General features: G+C 49.0%; 1 protein-coding gene across 6 annotated transcripts in view; it reads right to left on the reverse strand.

The window, feature by feature from the left end:
* The window catches only part of LOC138453358 (glutathione S-transferase A4-like), a 549,822-nt gene that overhangs the window by 82,836 nt on the left and 443,938 nt on the right, over positions 1 to 23,048 (reverse strand). For all 6 annotated transcript variants that reach the window (XM_069606115.1, XM_069606114.1, XM_069606113.1 and 3 more), the window contains one exon: positions 19,667 to 19,798. In XM_069606115.1, the coding sequence (XP_069462216.1) occupies positions 19,667 to 19,798 (132 nt within the window). The remainder of the gene's footprint in view (positions 1 to 19,666; positions 19,799 to 23,048) is intronic.

Raw genomic sequence — 23,048 nt, forward strand, 5'->3', positions numbered from 1 at the left:
GTACCTCCTTTGACTCCTTTATAAGAAGTTTAGGATTTTCCTCTAGAAGTGTCACGACCCACATCCAGAAACCCCCCCTGGCAAGCCCATGGGCCAGGAGGGGTCTTGGCTCGGGTCTCCAACAAACTTAGGCATCCTTTGCCTAGGCCCTCTTGGGGCCGGTCCTGGCGCCTTTGGCGCCAGGCTCATACTTAATAAAGAATTGTGTTTAGGGAACAACTTTATTTCAAGTGTCAGCCAACATGGAGGCATCCACATAGCTTGGCTCCTTGGAACCAAGCTATGCGGTATAGTGTTTTGGTGTGGTAGCCTAGGAACTACTTTACATGGACTACTTTCTTGAAGCTATTTACACCACACCCAACTTGGATAACACCGTTTGCGTTACTTTGCAATCCTGCAACTTGACGCTCATCGTGTTCAGCTGTACCCGCGAACCTCGGAAGAACAGCATCTCTAAGGAGAAAAAAGGACATCATTAGCAGCAGCAGCTTACCTGTAAATTTCATCGTTAGCTGCCCACAGCTCCTGTGAACAGCATCCTAGGATCAGCACGTCTCCCAGACTGACGGATCAGCAAAAAAGGAAAATACAAGATATTAGAAACTTTTACAACATAACCAATTGGGCTGAAAAGCTTACCTCGCAAGTCGCCCCTCAATCAGCATCGCCTCAGGATTTCACACACCGGGTGAGCAGCGCGATCTATGGGAAAGAAAAGACAACAGGTTAGCAAAGGCAAGGCATCATAGCGCTGCGCATAGCGCCTACTTACCGCATCATAGCGCTCTTTATATGCCATCATTTACCGGCGAGACCCAATTCAGCCAATGCATCACACTGGACTCCCGTGCACCTAAGGAAGAGAAGGAACAAGTTACTTACCTGTAACTGTTGTTCTCCAGCATGGGTCTGGCATGGATTCACATACTCATGAATATTCCCCATCGTCAGGCCGGGAATCCTCGGTATAGAAAAAAAATCAGTATCAGTTTCGTTTCTGATCTGTCTTTCTTAGTAGTAACCAATCACTGGTCTCTGGGTCATACTGCCCCCAGCCAATGACTGCCCTCTCCCTAAGCCCCGCCTCTGGCAGCCATCCTCAGATTTGGTAGCACGTAAAGTGGCAGTATGACCAAGTGAAGAGCCGCAGAAGGGTAGGCGGGAGGGTTCGCATGTGAATCCATGCCAGACCCATGCTGGAGAACAACAGTTACAGGTAAGTAACTTGTTCCTTCTCCAGCATGGGGTCTGGCATGGATTCACATGCTCATGAATAAGAGAATACATAGCAGTACACACATGCACAACCACGGGAGGTGGCAACAGGCTCAACATTAAGCAATACAACAACTCAACATTAAGCATCTCTTACCTCCTTATCAGGCTCACCTTAGGCGAACAGGTTGCACAGCACTGCTTGGCCGACACTGGACTCCTCCCTGGAGTCGCGATCAATGCAGTAGAATCTTGTGAAGGTGTGCGTCGACCTCCACGTCGCAGCCCTGCAGATGTCCAGCAGGGGCACACCAGACAGGAACGCCGTGGTAGCAGCGATCGCTCTGGTCGAAGGAGCTCTCGGACGGCCGGGCAGCGGTCGGTTTGCCAACCGGTGACAGTGCATGATGCAGCCAGAGAGCCATCTCGAAATGGAAGTCTTCGAGAGAGCCTTCCCTTGATTCACAGTCCCAAAGTTCACAAACAGCTGTGACATCTTCCGAAAACTCTTTGTGCGGTCCACGTAGAACTTCAGCGCTCTAGCTACATCCAGCGAGTGCCGAATCCTTTCAGCCGGCAACGAAGGCGACGGGAAGAAAATTGGCAACACCAAGGGCTCGTTGAGGTGGAAGTCCGACGGCACCTTGGGCATAAAGGAGGGGTGCGTCCTCAGCACCACCCTTGTGTCATGAAAAGTCAAGTATGGAGGCTTGCAAGATAGGGCCTGGATCTCTCCCACTCATCGTGCGGAGGTGATGGCCACGAGGACGAGGAAAGCTGTCTTCCATGACAGGAACTTGAAAGGCGCCGAACGCATAGGCTCGAATGGGGCCCCCATGAGTCTGGTCAGCACCACATTAAGCTCCCACGCCGGGGCAGGAGCCTTCACCGGTGGGAATGATCGGAATAGTCCCTTCATGAATTCTTTCACCAGGCGATGAGACCACAAGGACGCCCGTCCCGTAGTCCTGGTATATCGGGAGATTGCAGCCAGATGTATTTTGATGGAGGCGTGAGCCAGTCCAGCTTTGGCCAGCGACAGTAGGTACGGCAGTACTTGAGGGGCCGTAATCCGCAGAGGGTTAATCTTCTGTGCACGGCACCAGACAGAGAACCTCTTCCATTTATGTCCGTAGCACTTGAGAGTTGAGGACGCCCTGGCCTTTGCAAGAACCTCTCTGCAGTCGGCCGGGATGTCGTACCCTCCAAACTCTAGTGCTGCAGGAGCCACGCCTGCAAATTCAGCGACTCCAGGTTGTGGTGAAGAATGGCGCCTCCTTCTCTGGAGAGAAGGTCTGCGTCTGTCGGCAGGTTGACTGGTGTGGACGTTGACAAGTCCAGAAGGTCCGGGAACCAGATCTGTCTCGGCCACACCGGTGCTGAGCTGGTTGATGAGCCGGAGCAGCAACGGCAGCGGAGGGAATGCATAAAGAAATAGGCCGTCCCAGGGGAACGAGAAAGCATCGCCCATGCTCCTCGGCTGGGGGAACCTGCTGGCGAACCTCCGGCACTTGGAATTCATCGCCGTTGCGAAGAGATCGATTTGGGGTTCGCCCCATCATCGGAAGAGTCGATCCACTTGATCCTGGCATAGTTCCCACTCGTGGCACGAGCGCAGCTCCCTGCTGAGTGAGTCGGCGATCGTTTTTATTCCTGCCAGATGAAGAGGCACTAGAAACATCCCTTGGGCGACTGCCCAACGCCACAGATCCTGGGCTTCCTTGGATGGGGCCGGGGATCTGGTTCCGCCCTGCTTCTGGATGTAGAACATCATGGTGGTGTTGTCTGCGAAGATCCTCACCACCTTGCCCTTGAGGGACGGAAGAAAAGACCTGAGGGCCCAGGACACTGCGCGGAACTCCAAGATGTTGATGTGGAGTGACTTCTCCTACGGGAGCCAAAGGCCTCTCGCGTGAAGATCTCCGGAGTGCGCTCCCTAACCTTCCAGGGAGGCGTCCGCCGTCACAGTCACCTGGTGAGCTGGGGTCTGAAAGTCCGTGCCCGCCGACAGATGAGACCGGGTACCCCACCACCGGATCGCCTGACGGAACGTCTCGTTGAGAGGGATCCTGTCCTCGAAGCTGCCCGTCGACTGGACCCAGCGGGCGTCGAGGAACTCTTGTAAGGGGCGCATCCGAAGCCTGCAAAGGCGCACCAGATAAATGCAGGAGGACATCATCCTGAGGAGGGACTTGATAGATCTTACCCTGGCCATGTCAGTGGCCAGCAGATGCTGCACCTTGCCCAGAATGGTCCTGGTCCTTTCCTCCGACAGCGAGGCCCGCCGCGCCACTGGGTCGAGCTTGGCTCCCAGAAACAGGGTGACTTGCGACGGAACCAGGTGGGATTTTGGAAAATTGACGGAGAATCCCAGGTCCGTGAGCAGCTGGACGGTCTTCGCAGTGTGCTCCACGGAAAGCTCCCTTGTCCTTGCCCGGATGAGCCAGTCGTCCAGGTAGGGGTAGACATGGATCCCCTGTAGGCGCAGCCACGCCGCCACTGGTGCGAGGCACTTGGTGAACACCCTGGGTGCCGACTTCAATCCGAGCGGGAGGGCCTTGAGCTGGTAGTGCGAACCTGAGGAACTTTCGGTGTCTTTTTAGAATGGGGATGTGGAAGTACGCATCCTCTAAGTCCAACGACGACAGGAAATCGCCCTCCTCCAAATGTCCCAGCACGTGCTGGAGGGTGACCATCCGGAACTTCTGTGCCTTGATGTACTTGTTCAGTCGTCGCAGGTCCATGATGGGGCGCCATCCTCCTGTCTTCTTTTTTACGAGGAAGTACCTTGAGTAAACTGCGGAGCCCCGAAGCCTCTTTGGAACAAGCTCGATGGCACCCTTCTTGAGCATCGCCCTTACTTCCAACAGTAGTTGAGGGACGTGATTTTCCTTCCTGGCCACGGGTGGAACGCGAGGGCACTTCTTCTGAAACTCGAGGGCGTGCCCTTGGGCCAGGGCGTCCAGCACCCAACGGTCGGTGGAGATGGACTCCCACACGCTGACGAACCTCGCCAGCCGGCGTCCCACCGGGGTGCTCCGTCGGGGTCCCGACCCCACGGTCGGTTTAATCTTGTTTGGAGGCCGCCTTGCCTCCTTGACCTCCCTGTCGACGACGACAGGCACCACCTGACTTGCAGCGTCCCCTGTAGGCTTCCTGGGACGAAGATCTTGCCGCTTGCCGGTACGTGTAGGAGCCACTGCCGGATCCCTTGGAGGCACCTTGTCTGCCTCCGGAGCTCCGAAAGGACGGCCGTCGTTGTTGGAGCCCTCCCAGTGCCCGGGCAGTCTGTGTCTGTCTTGATGGCCTGAAGGGACTCATCAACCGCCTTCCCAAACAGGTTGTTCCCGTCGAAAGGCATGTCTAAAACCATGGTTTGTACGTCCTGGCGGAAATCTGTGGCCTTGAGCCATCCTCGTCGTCTCAAGCCAACGCCGTTGCCCAACTGACGGAAACCGGTGTCGGCGATGTCCGTTGCCACCGTGATGGCGTGGTCTGAAGCAATCTCACCTTCCTGTAGGATTTCAAGGGCCTCAGCCCTTTTGGCGTCCGGGAGGAAGTCCAACAGAGGGGCAATTTTGAAGCACAACTCCCTGTCGTAGCGGGCTACGATAGCCAGGGCGTTGGCCGCCTTGATAGTCGTCGCTGCGGATGAGATGATCCGTCGTCCCATCGTGTCCAGCTTCCTGCCCTCGCCGTTCGGCGGGGAAGTTGATGCCAAGGCCGATGCCCCCCCAGCTTTCTTCTTTGCTGCTGCCGAGACGACCGAATCCGGGGTAGGTTGCGCCCGAAGGCAGAAGGGGGCAGCATCGGGGACCCAGTGTTTCTTCTCGTACCGGTCCCTCTTTGCCGGCGCCGTGGCAGGGTTCTTGAGGAGGGCGAGCCCCTCATCCCAGATGTCATCAAGAAGCAGTACGGCGAGGACCGTCTTCCTTTTAGCCTTGCGCTGTTGGTAAAGGAACCCTTTCTTCTTCTCTTCTGGGCAGAGCTGGAAGAGCTTGGATGCCCTGGAAATCATGGCATGAAAGGATCCAATCTCGTCGGGCGGGGACGCCCGAGCAGGGGGTGACGGGTGACACGTCCCAGCGTCGCCTCCGTCGTCATCTGTACCTGTCGTAGCCGTGTCCGTGCCTGTATCATCCCCATGGGTAGTAGACCGTGGGGAAGGCAGAGCAGGCCGCAGAGGTGAGAGAGGTGGCGTAGGATGCGTCCTCCTCCTCTTATGCAGTGGACTTTCCGAAGGTCCTGGCTCCGGTTCCCCCGTTGGGTCTGGCTCAGGTACCTCCGTCGGGGGGAGGGACAACCTTGTCCTTATCTCCGAGCAGAAGGACTGAATCGCTGACAAAATGGCCGCCGAAGTGTCCTGCGGCGCCGGAAACGACGGGTGCGAGGGCTCTTGAGGAGCCTCGTCGGCGACACCGTCACTCTCATCGTCGCCCTCGTCGGGATCCCTCCCGATGGGCTGGGCCTCTTCCACGACTTCGATGAGCTCTTCTTCAGAGGTCGTGTCCGTATCCACGATGGCCACCTGCCCCTCCCCCACCTTTTCCAACGAGGACTTCGTGGGGGTCTTCTCAATGGGCCTGAAAGACGACTCCCTCCGTAGTGGCAGGGAGACTCTGGGTCCTGAGGTCGCCTCCACAGGCTGAGCCAGGGCCGCGGCGACATCCTCAATCGAGGTCTTAGCATGGTGAATTAAGGCCATCGTCACCTTCTGTACGCCTGGGGCCTTCACCTTGGGGGCAGGGTCCGAGCCTTGCTCCCCCTCTGCCGGAATCTCCGAGATCGACCGGGGCCTCTCCAGAAGCTTCGCCGGGTTCTCAGACTTCCTCTTACAAGAGCCAGAGCGTTGGCTCGTGGTTGATGGCGCCGGGGAGGATGCGCCCTGCATGGCAGCCAAGGAGCCCGACCGTTCGGCGCTCCCGGTGCCCGCGGACTCGCAGTGCTTGGCCTTTTGTTGGGCCCCCGTCGCCGGGGCGCCCTCACAGGACTTAGAAGACCGCTCAGACTTCTTTTTCTTCTTCTCGCCTGACGGGCTCTTCCCTTCAAGCCAGTTGGCGAGAACGAGGTGGCGATCCTTCATGGTCCATTCCGACATGTTCCAACAAAACGCACAGTCCTTCTCCGTGTGCATCTTGTCCTCATGGGGACAGAGGCATAACGAATGCTCGTCCTCCTTGAAAACATTCTGAAGCTGGCATCCAGGGCAGGTCCTGAACAGCTTCCCAGGTGTCGAGCTTCCTTTCTCCTGGGCCATGTCCGGGGTAGGCCTCGTAACTTCTGGAATCCTCCAAAAGCGTAACTCGACGAAATCTTCACCCTTGAGGGGCGTAGAAAACTCCTAAACGGATCCCCGTTGATCGGATGTAGAAACAGTGGAGCTTGTAGCTCTATTTAACTGAAAAATGAGAATAATCTCCTGAAAAAAGCGCGAAAATGCAGCAAAAGCTCGAGAGCTACAGCACGAGGACTCCCAACACTTGAACGTGCGGTAAAAATCTGAGGATGGCTGCCAGAGGCGGGGCTTAGGGAGAGGGCAGTCATTGGCTGGGGGCAGTATGACCCAGAGACCAGTGATTGGTTACTACTAAGAGACAGATCAGAAACAAAACTGATACTGATTTTTTCTATACCGAGGATTCCCAGCCTGACGACGGGGAATATTCATGAGCATGTGAATCCATGCCAGACCCCATGCTGGAGAAAGAGACATTTATTAAACCAAGAAAGGCATGCAAGAATAACAATATACAACAGCAATAAGACCTACCTGAAAGACTCAAAGCGGGCCGGCATCAGTGAAGTAACTAGATGCTTTCGCCCAGAAAGGACAACGTGCCCCTGCCAAGAAGGCAGGACGGAGAGCACACCTGAATTAACAACAAGGTGAGGAGAGGCCCAGAGGGGCTGTGGGCATACGGGGTGGTGGGGGGCTGCTTACCCCAGTTGCCCAGTCTTGAACATTGCCCACCTGTATTCCAGGCAGAACTTCCCTGCTGGTCACTCCGGGGAACCACAGAGAAGGATACCAGAGGCCCTACGGCTGGGTGGCGTCCCCGTGGATACCAGGTGAGCGTGACAAGAAGTCCGAAAGGACGGCCGTTGTTGAAGCGTGCCCAAGGCACGAGCCATGTCAGTGTCCGCTTTGATGGCCTGGAGAGACTCATCCACAGTCTTTCCAAACAAATTGTCCCTGTTGCAGGGCATGTCCAACACCCTCAACTGATCATCCTGGTGGAAATTGGTTGCCCTCAGCCAGCCTCACCGACGGAGGCAAACGCTGTTGCCCATCTGGCGGAATCCTGTGATGGCAATGTAGGTGGCTACTGTAATGGCATGGTCCAAAGCCACCTCACCTTCCCGTAGAATCTCCAACGCCTCAGCCCTCTTGTTGTCGGGAAGGAAGTCCAGGAAGGGGGCCATCTTGAACCAAAGTTCCCTGTCGTAACGCGCCACGATGGCGAGGGCATTAGCAGCCTTGATGGTCATCGCTGAAAACGTGGTCACTCTTCGCCCCATGGCATCCAGCTTCTTCCCCTCACCGTCCGTGGGGGGTGGGGAGGGAGGCCGCCGATGAGGAGGCGATGAAGACTTCCTTCTTGGTCGCCGCCGAAAGCACAAAGTCTGGAGACTGCTGGGACCGTAAGCACTTGGGCGTAGAGTCCGGCACTCTGCATTTCTTCTCGTAGTAAGCCGATGAAGGGTTCTTCATGACGGACAACCCCTGGTCCCAAATGTCATTCAATAGCGGGATCGAAAGTACGGTCTTCCTCTTTGCCTCCCAGCACTGGTAAAGGAAACCCGGTTTCTTCTTCTCCTCCGGGATGAGCTGGAACTGCTCCGAGGCCCTGGCGATCATGGCGTGGAAGGAGCCTATCTCATCGGGCGGTGAAGATCTGCCAGGCGGTGACCCGAGATCCCCCAGGCTGCTGTTGTCGACCATGCCAATGCCCGTCGTTGCCGTGTCTGGTTCCATGTCATCCCTCAGGGGTCGGGGGGGAGGGAAGAGGGAGGCGAGGGGTGGAAGGGTCGAGTTGGGTGAATTCTCCTCTTAGATGGTGGTTCCTCCAATGGTTCTGGCGCCGCGGGTGGGGCTGCCTAAAACAGAGGCATCCTTGTCCGAATTTCCGAGCACAGGATATGCAGAGCCGTAAGAATGTCCATCAAGATATCCTCAGGTGGCTGCTGGGGTGGTGGCGAAGGGGACAAGGACGTCGTCGCCGTTGTCGGGATCCCTCCCGTAGGGCCTGCTCTCAACGCATCTTCCCTCCTGGAGGACCGGAAGGTTAGTGAGCTCCTCCTCTGAGGAGATGTGCGTGCCCTGGAGGGCTACTGTGCCCCCCCCCTTCTCTGCGACCAAGGGAGACTTTCGGTGAAATGATGGGCATCATCTTCTTCGGAGTCTTTTCGATAGGCTGGAAAGAGGATTCCCTCCTGGCAAGCAGGGATATTCTTGCTTTCGGGGCTGTGCCCTGCGGATCCGCCATGGCGGCCTTCGCAAGGGATGCCGCCACTACTTCAAGGGAAGTATACCTTCACGGTCTGCACCTGGGCCTTCACGGTCTTGGCCGAGTCTGTAGCCTTCACATTATAGGGGGTGGGGGGTATCGGGGCCCACTCCCCCTTGGCCTTCTCTGCAGGGCCCGTCTAGGTCTTCTCCAAGGGCTTGCCCGGATGGTCCGACTTCCTCTTTGAAGAACCTGAGCGTTGGATCGTGGTCGAAGGTACTGGAGATGCTGAACTCGCCCTGGCCGGCCAAGGAGCCTGTCGCAACGGCGCTCCCAGAGGCAGTGGACTCGCAGTGCTTGGCCTGATGTTGGGCCCCCCCGTGAGGGGCACCCTCAAAGGTCTTAGAAGACCACCCAGCTTTCTTCTTCTGGGACAGAAGAGGCATGCTGCCTGGACTCATGCAGAGAGATTTGGTACCTCGAACACCACGGGGGACAAACAAGGGCACAGCATACACAACTTAATAGTTGTAAGGTTATTAATTACATCAGAATACAAACATAAGATATCTGTTCCTTCTAATAATTTAATAAACAATAAAGAAACATCACTTTCCTCATTTCCATAAGAGGTGTTACACAATCCATTACATATTTATAAAAATTTCAAAAATTACATTGAGTTCTCAAAAATGAAAATTTCTAGATATCTTGATAGGAGAGGTCTGTTTACGTGTTTCGGGCATGAAGCCCTTCTTCAGGTATAAGTATCTGGAACAGTAGTTCTGAAATAATAAGAGTGAATGCTATTACGTTTAAAGAACTAATTCTAATGTTGATTCACAAAAATTTTAAACCAAATTTGTAGAGTTGGGTGTCACTGCACTAACCTGTGGAAGGACTCTTACACAAGTAAAATCCTTCATTCATTCTGCTTCAAAAAGAATACGACCTCTAGATAAAAAGGCAAATGTCTGAGATTACTAAATGTCTCAAAACATGAAATTAAAATGTTGGTCTCCAGCGGGACAAAAGCGCTGTGTCCCACTGAGAGACCAACCTATTATGATATAGAGTCTTAGCTACCTGATTAACTTGAAATAAACTCACGCGCTATACAGATGATGTATCGTGTCCTGGAAAAGGATTGGATAATTTCATAGCGTCTTCAGTTCTTCTACATCTGTTAAGGGGCATAAGATAGTGCTGAAATGGCATATTGACTGAAATATCAATTAAACCGCTAGTTAACTTCACAAGGAACGAATACATTAAAAGACGTACCTCTATTGTTAATATGGCTTGGACCTTGCTCTTTGGGATACGGATGTCAAATATGGGATTCACTTCAACTATATCATATCATCGGTTCTTCTTGTGGTACCATAGCGTTTTTTAGTTCAAATGCTAACATCATACGCTGATAAATCTACGATACATGTAAGGGATGTGTCATGGCAAAATAGTTTAATTAAATGTAAGCGGCTTGGATCTAGTCCGTCTCAAAGGTAAGTTAAAAATGACTTACCCGGAGTTTACTTTGTTTACCAAAAGGCTACTCCTTTCACGAATATTGGCAGATAAGTTGTCCTCTATTCCCATATGTTCTTGTTCCAGACTTTTTCATATAAACCGTAACCGTTTGAAAACGGCGTGCTAGAAAGGACGAAAAACACTGGTCTCAATTTAAAAGATTCTACCTCAGTTTGAGGTTTCAAAGCCGTGATAATGTAATCGCGCCAAGTATAAATTACAAGAAACTTACAGAAAGACCTGCTCAGACGCTACTCCTGCCAAGGGGGCTCGTCTGACCAGACGCGAGTTGTGTTAGCTGTTGTACGTCAAAAGCTAGCAACTCGCATGGCGTTTGCAGACCGCCATCTTGGAAGTAAATACTGACCGGGACTCACCCAGAGCAGGGGTCTTGGCCTTCAGCCACTCGTTGAGGCGCTTGCATTGATGCGTGCGCAACACCATCTCCCGACAAGCCACAGAGTCGTCCTCCACATGCGTCGGGTCCGAATGGGGGCAGTAGAGGCACAGGGAATGTCCATCGTCCGAAAAGACATTCTGTAGGTTGCAACCGGGGCAAGCCTTGAAGGGAGGCGCTGAGTCCTTCTCCACCATGTCCACGCAGTGTAGGCCTTGAAGAATCTTATGGAATCCTCCAACAAGAAATTCGATGAAAATGTGCCCTTGAGGGGCGCTGAAGAATCTGAAAAAACGAGTCCCCGTTATTCGGACGGTTGATCGATGGAGCTTGAGGCTCGATTGACCGAAAAAATATAGCAAAACTCCTGAAATAAATAAATAACATTTAAAAAAAAATACGCAAAACACAGTAAAAGCTCGAGAACTATAGCACGAGGACTCCCAACACTTGAACGTGCAGTAAAAAATCTGAAGATTGCTGCCAGAGGAGGAGCTTAGGTAGAGTGCAGTCATTGACTGGGGGCACTATGACCCAGAGACCAGTGATTGGTTGTTAGGAGAAAGAGTTCAGAAGTGAAACTGATTTTTTCTTTACCAAGGATTTCCAGCGTGATGACGGAGAATAGTCACAAGCATGTGAATCCATGGCAGACCCCATGCTGGAGAAATGCATCATCCTCGTGATCGTTTTCTTTCACCTTTGTAAGTGACAAGTCTTACATTTGTATTATGTATTCACAGAAAATAGTAAACCACTTAGTTCTATAGTACAGCAGACAAAAGCACTCAACTGATGAATGTGCCTGTCAAACACTGCAGCAAAAAACATCTCATAGGTTCGGTGCACAGTACAGGCCCTACATTCATCCTGACTTGGACTGTGTAGTAGTGCTGCAAGCTGGGGATAGTCATATTGCTGCCTCCAGCAGTGGGAGCTCCGCTGTCACAGGCAAATTTAAGGCACTGACCGTTACATGCCTGCATATGTTAAGACTCAGGGAGTCAGTAGCCAGGCACACACCTGCATACAAACCACCCATGCAGGCTGGTTACCAGTAGAGAAAGGGATGATGCCCAGCTTAACACATGTGCACACTTATGCCCCACCCCCAGTATGCACTGACTTCGGCATATGCATGTGTGCCCACCGAACTAGGTTGCTATTCCTTGGTAGAATGGCTGCATGGATTCTACCCGCACGCACACCTGAGTTACAGACCCTGCTGGAGTAACCAAGCAGGGTCAATGCTTTGCAGATTAACTGGAGAAATGTGCAGGCATGGCTTGCATGAACACCCAGCGCAGTCACCTTACAGTTTGTTGTTATTCATTTTATTCATGAAAACATAACTAGCACACCAGTGCTGGCATGACTCAAGGTTCATAAATAACAATGAGCAGGCCTGGTACACAGAGCCAAGTGGGCCACACACGTGTTTCTTGTTGAGCTATGATTGAAAGCTCAAATAAGTTGTCAAAACACCACATCATCCAACGGAGCCAGAAACAATAAGCGCTGTGATTTATTTCTGAGATACAGTGCCTAGCCCTTGCAAACACCATCAGAAAAAAAGAGCTACATCTGATCTAAGGGAGGCGGCCTTTGACAGGAGAATTTACAACAGGGTGCAGACTTCAACTCAATCTTTGCTGGGTTATTTCTGATGACTAGTGTGATGGGTATGCAGTGATAAAATCACAGCAAAAATGTCGCCTGTACAAAAAGAAATCGCTGCAAAAATGCTGTGGTTTTACTTGTTAAAGGTGTACCCCATTACACCATTTAATGAGAGCGGGGGATGCAGGGGTGTCCCCCGCATCCTTTACATGGATTGTGGTGGCAAAACCAATATGGCAATATTTTGCGTCCGCAGCCATTTTTGCCGCAATTTTAACCATGTGATGAATTCAGTAGAGTCATCACTGATTTCCCTGCGGTGACCTCCTCCTCCCATGTGGCTAGGAGATGGCAGCTGCTACCTGGACCTAACCCTGGGGGCGGCTATATGAGCGAGGATCACATAGGAGGAGGTGGGGGCACCAATGGATGAGATGAGGTATTCCCTCCATTCCCCAGAGGAAGACCCTATAATCCCCATGTCCTTAATGGCTTGTTGTCACCTAACAGTTCCACCCTATAGTTAAACTCGGAAAAAACGTTCCTCTAAACTCTAGTCAAGCCCCCATCTATGACTCACAACTCATACATAACATCTTTTTTGATGTGTCTTCATGTGGGACTTTTGAACAACCCCATCCAAGAAATCCAGTAACATCTATGGACTTCAACTCTCATAAACCCTCAGGTACTGAGACGAGGAAGAGGAGGATGGAGTTTATGCAACCCAAGAGAAGCCTGAAGCCTAACGTGCACGCTAGTTTTACTAGACCTAAAGTGAGTGGGACATTTAAAAATAGCTGAGGGAGTGCAGGAGTGGGCTGTTAGGGCGAGGACGAGGAACCCTGCTGCAGGGGCTTCTGACCGCGAGGTGTCCGGATCGGTGTGGCGAGACAGAAAGGGAGGCGCGGATGAAGAAAAGACGTGGAGAGGCTGGAGACCACACAAACTCCAGGGAATCCGACCGCCCAGGCAAACAGCGCTCTCCGGTTCAGGAAAGCCAGCGGATGATTGCAGAGCCTCGTAGGACGCTGATAGAGCATCTGCACATTCTCATGGTGAAGGGTCAACACTGTGGAAGCGCAAGCAAGTTCGGAGATACAAATGTAAGGTGTTTCTGCCCTTATCTCCTCATGGCGGAGTGCACAGCAACCTGCAGGGAACCTGAGTCGGGGCACTTACACCTTATCGCACATGTGCGATTGACCCTGTCCCATGGTCAGTCAGCCCTGATGACTGACTGTTGCCTCTAAGAACCTGGATAAATCAACAGACATAGCCTTAATCATTTGGAAATGCTTGAACAGTCTTTTTATATGAAGGAATGTGTATAATGAACTCTTTCATGCAGGAGTAATTGTCAACAAATCCGTGCCCCTGAGGGTTGGTGTTTGCATTTCATACATAGAATAAATAATTAAATGGCATCTACTCCTTACATCTGATAAGAGTTAAATAGCATCAATTCAGCAACCTTGGTGGAGGGGTGGTAGGATGCGTATATTTCATACATGAAGTAAATAAGTGCTTTGTATACATTAGATTGATGACTGACCTTAAGGGTGTCATGGGTAACATTAGCTGTCACAATATCATGCATAATATCAATCTGGCAGCTTTAGGAGTACTGGCCTCCCTTCACCTTGAAATAACCAGAGTCAGCACCAAATTCCCTCAACTCAGGGTAGCTGCAGACTACCACAGACACAACACCTTGGACACACACCAACCAAGCACATACGATAAAAAAGGTTAAGTTAACCGACGACTACTCCTTGACCGGCGAGATACACATGTCCAAAAGAGAACATACAATGCCCTAACAGGACCCCCCACCCCCATTTCCTTAAGTCAGAAATGGGTAGATTAATAAAATCCGGCCTGACGTAGCCGGATATAAAAAAACAGGGTTCTGTTTAATACTAAAACCAGTACTGCATCTGGCAAACCGTCCTTCTCCCACATCAGTTGGCCCTCTCCTACCACTTCACTATACACACACACAGGATTGGCACTGCATCACAGAGCTAAAGCGGTGTTGCACAAATGAGCCCAGCTGGCCGCCTATATGCGCTGCTCTCCTATCCCTCTGGGCTCGCCCACCGCCATACCTCCCTTTGACAGGGGAAAAAGGGAAAAGAGGCAACCAAACAACAAAAACAAAAATAATAAAACCCAGAGCCAACCTGGGTCTATGGCAAAAGGCGGGTAACTCCAAACAGGGTCAATGACAACCCTCGCCCTCTTTCTTCTCTGAAACCTCAGGACCTTCTAACACTAGTCTCCCTGAAGGGCACCCTAAGCTTGACCGAGGTGAAATCACCCAAGCAATACATCCAAGAGGCTCCAAGGAAGGTTATGCTGCGCTGTGTTCCCTCTGACATGACTTGACCATAACCAGCCAAGCCCATCTGTAACACAATGGGTTTTGAAAATGTACAGCAGATGCAATAAAGTGTCCTTTCCCCACACTTTCCCAATCCTACCTCTCCGCTGACATCCGACCAGGGAAGGAAGTGGCCATATACTGCCACTCACAGAGCTGTGCCGTCACTTGCACGCAAGCACCAGCCAACTTGCTTTTACTTCGGCTCCTGGCATGGCTTGCTTCCTCAACCCTGGAAAGGAGTGTGGTGCCGGCCAGAAACAAAAAACTGCTACTGGGGACGTCCCTACACGGACGAAGGCGTGACTGCCCTGTGTGTTCCTCAGAGCTCCCCTCTCCTTTCCGGCGAGGATTCTTTTGTTTTATCCCCTCAAGGCTTTCCACCTGCTTTCCTCTGCAGGGGAGCTCCCGTCATTCATGAGGTGAAATCGCCACAGACACCCCCTGCCCCTGCGGGTGGGTCATACCAACATCCACCATTGTGCTGGAAACACGATAGAGAGGGAAGAATGCCCGCCTAAACAAACATGTATAACAAATACAGAGAGAGCACCCAGACGCAGGACGGAAGAATAAAAAATTAAAAAAAAAACACAAAAAGGACACTCACAAAAGTGAATGATGAACAATCCCAGCTGATCTGGCCCATATCATAACCCAGCAATGAGATATATTTCAAAAAACCATTCCTTGACAAACCTTGAATTAATTACGGGTTTACACAAAGACCCAGTGGGTCAGCCTAGAGCAGCGGGAGACCCCTGGGGCATTCCAACACGCACACCAGCGAATGTTTGAACAGTATGAAGTTGCAAATGACAGGAAGGCACAAAGCTTGTTTGAATGCAGTCAAGGCAAAGTACAGGTTCAAACCCCAATAAGAACATTTGAAAGCATACAAGACAAAGTGCTGCAACAAACCCCAAGCAAGTACAGATGCATAAAATGCCAATGTGGGGGAAGGCTGAAGCTAGTGTTACCATAGGCAAATATACAGAGCACCTCAGGGTATATGCTGCTGTGGCAGAGTGAAAAGAACAGTGAAACAAATAAGAAGTCCTGGCTGGGAAGTACACAGAGTAGCTGAAATTGGGGGGGGCGGTGTGGGGGGGAGGTACTTGGCAGGGGAGTATACCAAGGGATCTGAAACCCCCATAGGATTCCTGGCAGGGGAGTACACCAGGTAATCCACAAAGGTTACAAGTATAAAGATTGACATGTTTGGAAAGATACCTGGCAGGAGTATACCAGGGGATATGAAAAAAACCCATAGATGGATTCCTGGCAGGGGAGTATACCAGGAAATCTGCAAAAGTTGCAAGAAGAGCTAAAGAAAGGCTCTTGGGGAATGTATTGCTTGAAGCTAAAGAAAGACCTACATAATTTATTGTTTGAACAAGAACTTTGAGAGTCCAGTAGAAAGGCTAAAAGGAACTGCTGGATAAAGGAGGAACTGTTGGATATTTGTTTTAACACAAAAGAACTGTTCAATAAAGAGACTGTTCCCATCCTACCAAAAAATCCAGAGGAAGGAAATTTTGGTTGTGAACACTTTTTGCTAATATCAAGTCTACGACATTTCCTTGCACCCGTTTTCCTTGGACCCTCTTGTGTGAGGGTCAGTTTAGAATGTTTTGGACACAAGGAAGTTACTGACTACTTGACAGACAGATCTTTTAGTTTTAGTTTTCTAGGTTGGGAAATTCCTCTTTAAGAATAGAGCTAGAGAGGTTTTCCAAACCATTTCTTTTAAATAAAATGTCTGAATCAGAACAACATCACTTTGTATCTGCCTCATTTCTGATCCCTCACAGTAGGCGGTGAAGACATTGCGCAGATATGTTGATAAATGGATATTACTGGGTGTGAATGTGGACATACGGATAAAAACAAAATGCTAGGACTCCAGGAGTAGGTTTAGTATTGAAGAGTGGGATAATTATTTAAACCAAGTATTCTTCAGAGAGCAACCGCGCAGATGACTGGCACTGGAAAGCGGCAAGATATGGAAGTCCTATGTAATTGAACAATGTCCAAGCTTTGACTGGGCCACTCTATGTCAATCAATTCTACAGCTGGTGTAACACTAGAGGGGTAGGAAGGCATGCTTCAGTGTTTCACAGTGGGTTTGCTGCACATCTTGTCTTCATTTTCACACTGATTTGGGCACTGTGCCTCTAATCTGGTCTGCCAGAACTAAACTATTTGTTTGCAAGCAACCGTCCTTCCTTTCCTCCTGGAAACTGCAGTTGGGGTCTGTGGTGACTGCTCCAACCGTTCTCCAGTATCCATTTTCTCTTGCTCTAGGCAAATTAATATTTTGGCCCTGGCACTGTACTACAATACCACGCTTCCATTGAAAGGAGAACTCTTATTTTGAGTTGCAGCATGCCCAAGACACTTTGGCCTTCACTGGGTATTTGGCTTCCTCCGACAAGCACGGGTCCTCTTCATGAGAGTCTTCTTAAACCACTGAATAAGCCTCTTCTGCGAGTATTGCTCTTACTACTGCCAGTATCGAACTTTTCCAAGTATATTTACTTAGCGGTTTTTATTGTTAAGACGGCCTGGAAAACCCAAATTACACAGAGGTTCTGTAGCCAGTTCAAACAGGACTCGATAACGGAAATAGACAAAGTGCAAGGCAAAACCCAGCTTTATCATCATCATCAAAATAACACAGGCACAGCATACACGCATAGAATTCTTGGCGCTCTTAACAGTTACATAAAAACAATGGTTTATATATTTAATATTTGTCATAACTAACGACATACCCTAATGTTGGTTACCAAAACTTACGGGGACACGGGATTGGCCAAAGAGATTGACTCCAAATACATTTTTTAGGGGTTACCTTTCTAATTTGGTAACACTTGTCTGATGGCTCCTACCGAGACCACCTCTAAATTGATAAAGGTAAAAAGGCATCTCTACAAAGAGCTGTTGGTTGGCAGGATACGTAATGGGTGGCCTAATATCAGTGGTTTTGATTGGTTGGCTTTCTGCTGATCAACCTTGAACAAGTGACAAATCGTCAAGACATGAGCCAGACACAGGTCCATGGTTGCTTTACTTTCAACTAAAGGAGATACCACCCCTCATTTCTAGGCCATGAGCCAGGGTGATCTCTTTGTATGTGGCATTATGTGGCATCTCATGTCTGGGTGTACGTGTAGGGAGTAAGGCAGGTGTCCTATCTGTGTTTGTTGCTTATGAATAGACAGTGTTTAATTATGGGTCCCATGTGATGGGACCATGTTTGGAATTATTTCACCCTGCATTTTTTTGGATTTTTACTAATATTAATGTGAGTGCTTTGATTTCTTTTACCACTGGGAACACCCTTGAGGTATTCCTTATGGAGTTTTCTGGCTTATAGTTGTCCTGTACCTGGTAAACAAAGACTGGTGGTATTCCTAATCTGAGAATATATGGCTTGAGTGTTGTGAATAGTTCTCGTGTTCTCTCTGCCATAACTATCCTCCCTTATTCATGGTAACCTTGGCTTGGGTTCATTGCTACTGTCTGAGCTCTGCACAAATCTGTATTTCTGTGGTTTCAGAATTTTGTGTTCTCTCGAAGACTTGAGGCTTTTGTCTATCTGGAAGCGTGTTGCAGCTTCCATTTTGGAAAAGATGGCTGCTCATTTGTGCGTCATTCATGTTGCATTCATCTTATGCAATGCCTATGTTCATATTCTACATGTATAAATGCATATATTCCTAGTGGGTGTGTCTTCATGTTGAGTGCACATTTGAATCGTGTCTAAAGCATGCACACGTATTGTTGCAACGTTAGTTTTATTTCTCTTGCTATTTCAAGCTGAGATTGTCTATATCTGGTTGTACCTGCCTGAGGTATGGGTGGGACAGTTACCTTAGGGAGTAACGTTTCTCACCTGTGCGGTATTGGGCTGGGGAGGGGCAGTAGCTATGAATGACAGTCATCGGTCTCCAAACATTATGCTCTATTCTGTAGGCAATAGTTTTGATCATAAGACATTCAATTAGGTCTACTTGGGCAACTAAAGACCAAGGATCCACTTTTGGAAAAACATTGCTAGAGTTGACAGAGGTATGAAATGGGACAGCATAGTGGGATCGATCAAGTATGACCAAATGAGAAGTCACTGTCTAGATATTCCAGGGATATACCTTAAGGGCAATGAGTTAACAGGCAGATGATTGGACAGTACTGCATAAAATGAGAAACCTGTGTATCTCCCTGTTGGTTTGCCCATAAATCACCACCAGGACCAAATGAAACGCTGTTTTGTGATGGAACAGTCCAGCACAGATGACTATAGTTAGAAATGTCATGGGGCTCACTGGGTAAAAGATACAATCTTAGAGCAGTGCTGCAGTTTTGAGAAGGCTGCTGTGCATATATCCGAGGTTGGCACAGGTCTGTTTTTCTCAAGCATTCAAGGGGCTCTGGTGATGGCAGGTTGCCAATAAAAGGAAGTTCAGGATGGGGGATATCCAGAATGTGTAAAGCTCCCACTGAGGCTTGCCTGACATATAGGTTTATCCCAATGCAATAAATGTGGTTAACACAGGCAGGCATGTATCCAAACCATTTACCAGAGGGCATCAATGGAGCCATCACAGTGCTGGGAGAAATGTGGCAGAGCTCACGCAAAAAGTTGATGGGTGCCAAACAACCCAGTCGCTTGCTACTTGGAATGAGCCCCAAAAGTCAAGGTTTGGAAATGGTGCAGGGCGCTTGAACCCAGTACCTTATTTCAGTGTCCAGAACATTCCAGAAACGGATACTGTGTGCATTTGTCCAACTAGTTGTTGACTCTATTATTGGTTACAAGGATGGCAGAATGCTGGGTGTTGCAATTATCAGAATATAAGCTTTTAAAACAGCTTCAGACGAACAAGCTCTATTATACTTGATTACTAATGGTCATGTTGCAAGTGTGGCATTTGACTGCTTCTAATGAAATGTTGGTCCAAAACAGGTGTAACAGAATGACTGCCACTCTATTTTAAGCCAATTTATTGTTGCTTAGAGACCAATATCAGTTTACATTTGTTTATCGAACATAATTACCTGCAGCATAGGGAATTCACCAAGAGAATTAGGATGTATTTCTTCTACCATCAAAATTGCTTCTAACAGGTGTAAGTCAGCCCAGCTGAATTGGTTTCCAACAAGAAAATCTTGGCCGTGGTCTTTTAAAACCTATTCAAAATATCAGAAGGAAAGACTCTTAAGAACATTTAAAACAGCTTGCAAGGCACAACTAAAGAGAACAGGTCATTGCATTTTCATCGATACGATAAATAGGCAAGCAGGTAGAACAAGATTCCCAGTGTAGTCAAGGTGATCAGATTACGCACTCATATCTTGCAAGCTGGTAATTGCACCCAGGGGATGAAGCATGCACAACGACAAACCCCAAGTGAATTTTGTTTAGATTTAATTTTTACCACAAATACAAGTGCCTTCGCGGGAATTCCAGTTTACATGTCAGAAATTGCTTCCAAGGCTTCACTCACTGGAATATGTTTTCCGGTCACTTTACATTTTGAATGGGGGAAATGACATTGGCCCTCATTACGACCCTGGCGGATTTTTTCCGCCATCGACGGACTTTCCGGCCATGGCGCAAAGTCCCTTTACGCCATGGCGGATGGCGGACTTACCGCCCCATTCCGAGGTCGGCGGGGCGGTAAGTCCCCATTGACCCATTTACCCTTCCCCATTCCCATTTCGGCCCCATAGGGCTCAATGGGAGTGGGGAAGGAGTTAATTACGCCACCGTAAAATACGGTGGCGTAATTAACACCAAGGTCCCAGAGCGCCATGGATTTTTCCGCCCGCAAAAAGCGGGCGGAAAAATGACCATGGCGCTCCAGGAACTCGTAGTTGGCGGTAAGGGGTCCGCGCAGCAAACGCTGGCGCAGACCCCTTAGCGCCAGGGTCGTAATGAGGCCCATTGTGTTTATTCTTTGCCTCAGGCATTTATATATTTTTACCAGGCGAGTTTCCCTTATTCCCACTGGAAACGTATGTAATGTCTAAAACGTATGCTGGAAATGAATCAACAGTAAGGGCGATTGTGTACAGGTCAACTAGAATTTCCATCACTGTCCCTCTTTTTGGGTAATGTTCAGTAATTTCTTTAGTTGCTGGTAACTGGCTTCAAATGTACTGTTCAACAGATCAGGTGGATAGCAGAAATGTCTATATTAAAGCTGTTTTTGTACAACCCTCTGCTTGGGATGCCCACTAATCAGTCTAAGGAACAGGCTAACACACCTGACAAGAAAGGGACTCCAATTAGCTCTTAAGGTAGTTAACGTGGACAGAGCGACAAAGCTTACCTGTCGGATAGGGGTAGAAGGCTGACACAGAAGTAAAATTAGTCCACACCCAACTCTAGGAAATACACCACACGGATATGCTGAAAAAGATCTACTTTAAAGTCACATGTAAAACTATAAAATCAAAAAATGACTCAATTATACGCACTATTAAAAGGATACCACATATGATTAAAAAAAATAATGTCTGTATCAGGACTCTCCTAACCTCAATGTCTATATGTGGGCCCTCTACTAGAGGCAAGAACCCAACATAACATTACAGTGGGTAGGGAGAGCCAGGGAACCATAAAATCTAGCAAGCGGGCAAGTACCCTCTGGACCTGCACATGAATGTGCAGTGCCCTAGAGACACCCCCAACCCTGGTATATGTCGAAGGCCCTAGACCGCATGGTCTGCACCTAACATATGGAAAAAGGGAAACTCTTTTACCAGCAGGAAACATTTAAAAAATCCCTAAGGCCTATGACAGTAATCCACATTCATAAGTACTTCTTAGGTTATTTTATTAAAATTAATGCACAAGTACATATATTAATACTTTATAGTGAGAGTCTGAAGTAATTTTAAACCATAGCCAATGGCCATCAAGAATTAAGACATTTTAGACACAATTAACTTCCCATTAGATTTGAAGGAAAAACTTACATAATTACCAGAATTGGTGCTGAAAGTACATTTGGCATAACAGGAATGCAGGGTATGACTTTGTACATGAAAATAATCAAAGTGATGTGCCATGAAAAAATAAATAGGACATGGCCCAGAGATCACTGGATCCCTTGTGGACCAGTGAAAAAAGTCCAGGTGCAGGTAAGAACCCCAGAGTCAATTTCAGGAGTGTTAGTTAAGTTACATAGGAATTATTGGGAGAAGCTAAAGGGCCATCCGCTTTAATGGAGAGAAGTCGGATCTACCCCACAGTTGTGGCTTCTGCGATGGGCAATTCCAGGGGAGGACAGAGGAGACCAGGGAAGTGGTGCAGAAGTCGGAAGATGGACACAGATCCTGTTCTGAAACTTCTTTCTCTCAGGCTATCTCCTAATAGAGCTCTATGGAATGGTAGTAACAGGAATCGCTACTTCGGACCAGAGGGACACCTGAGGTTGAGTATCTCAAATAATGGCCCACTCAGGACCCATACGCAGGTATTTGCAGTCAAAGTGTCAGTGAAAACAGCTTAATCAGCACTTTTCCACAAGTGCAGTTTTCAGGATTCGGCTGCTAAGGACTTGACTCCTGGACCAACGACGATACTATCAACACGATTAAGGAACAAGGGCTCTTCCCAGGACACTCATACCTACATCAGATGTTGGAGAGGAAGACTTAGGAACCTGCAGAAATGGGTCTAGATGCTCTAACAAAAGAAGGCAGCAGCACCCTCGGCCGTTCCAACCTAATGATGAAGTTTCAAGACCGACATCAGCAGAAACCCACAGCCAAGCAAATGATACTGGCTGTAAACATTGGGAATTGGCAGCAAACTGCCCAGAAAAGGATTACAGAGTGAAGGGCAAAACAACAACTGGGATATGTCCAAGCCACTGCACTTAGAAAGTATTGCCAAGGGAGGGCTTAAAGAAATGGCAAAAATATGGATACATTGGCAAACTTCTTGAGCAGGTCAACAGACCCAGCACTTGCAAGTTACAGAACAAAGCACGAGAAGCAGTGCAGGACAAACCCAAATGTCATTGCAAAAATAGTCTGGCCAAATGCCAGCCAATCATTGAAAGGGATGGGGGCAAAGGGTCAGAAGACTATACTGGATGGTAAGTAGGACTGGCACTTAGCCAAAGCCACCCGCAAAGGAAGAGGTGTAGTCCAGGAACCTACACTGGCCTAAATCGGTTTAAACCAATATGAAAGCTACCATTGTGGGCTCACTAGAGCATACCTCATGGTCACAGGAAAAAGCCCTAAAAACAAAATGATTTAAAAAAAACCATTGGTAGCCCAATATCTATCAAAAAGCAAGATGGATTGGGCTACCAGTGTGGTAAAATGGCTTGCACCCCTGGTGAAGCCAAAAACCAGAGTATAGCTGCCACCAACATACTCCATAAAAGCTGTCTAGGGTGATGAAATCACCAGAGAGGTA

This window comes from Ambystoma mexicanum, chromosome 4p (genome assembly GCF_040938575.1).
Source record: "Ambystoma mexicanum isolate Mex_15411 chromosome 4p, UKY_AmexF1_1, whole genome shotgun sequence".
NCBI lineage: Eukaryota > Metazoa > Chordata > Amphibia > Caudata > Ambystomatidae > Ambystoma > Ambystoma mexicanum.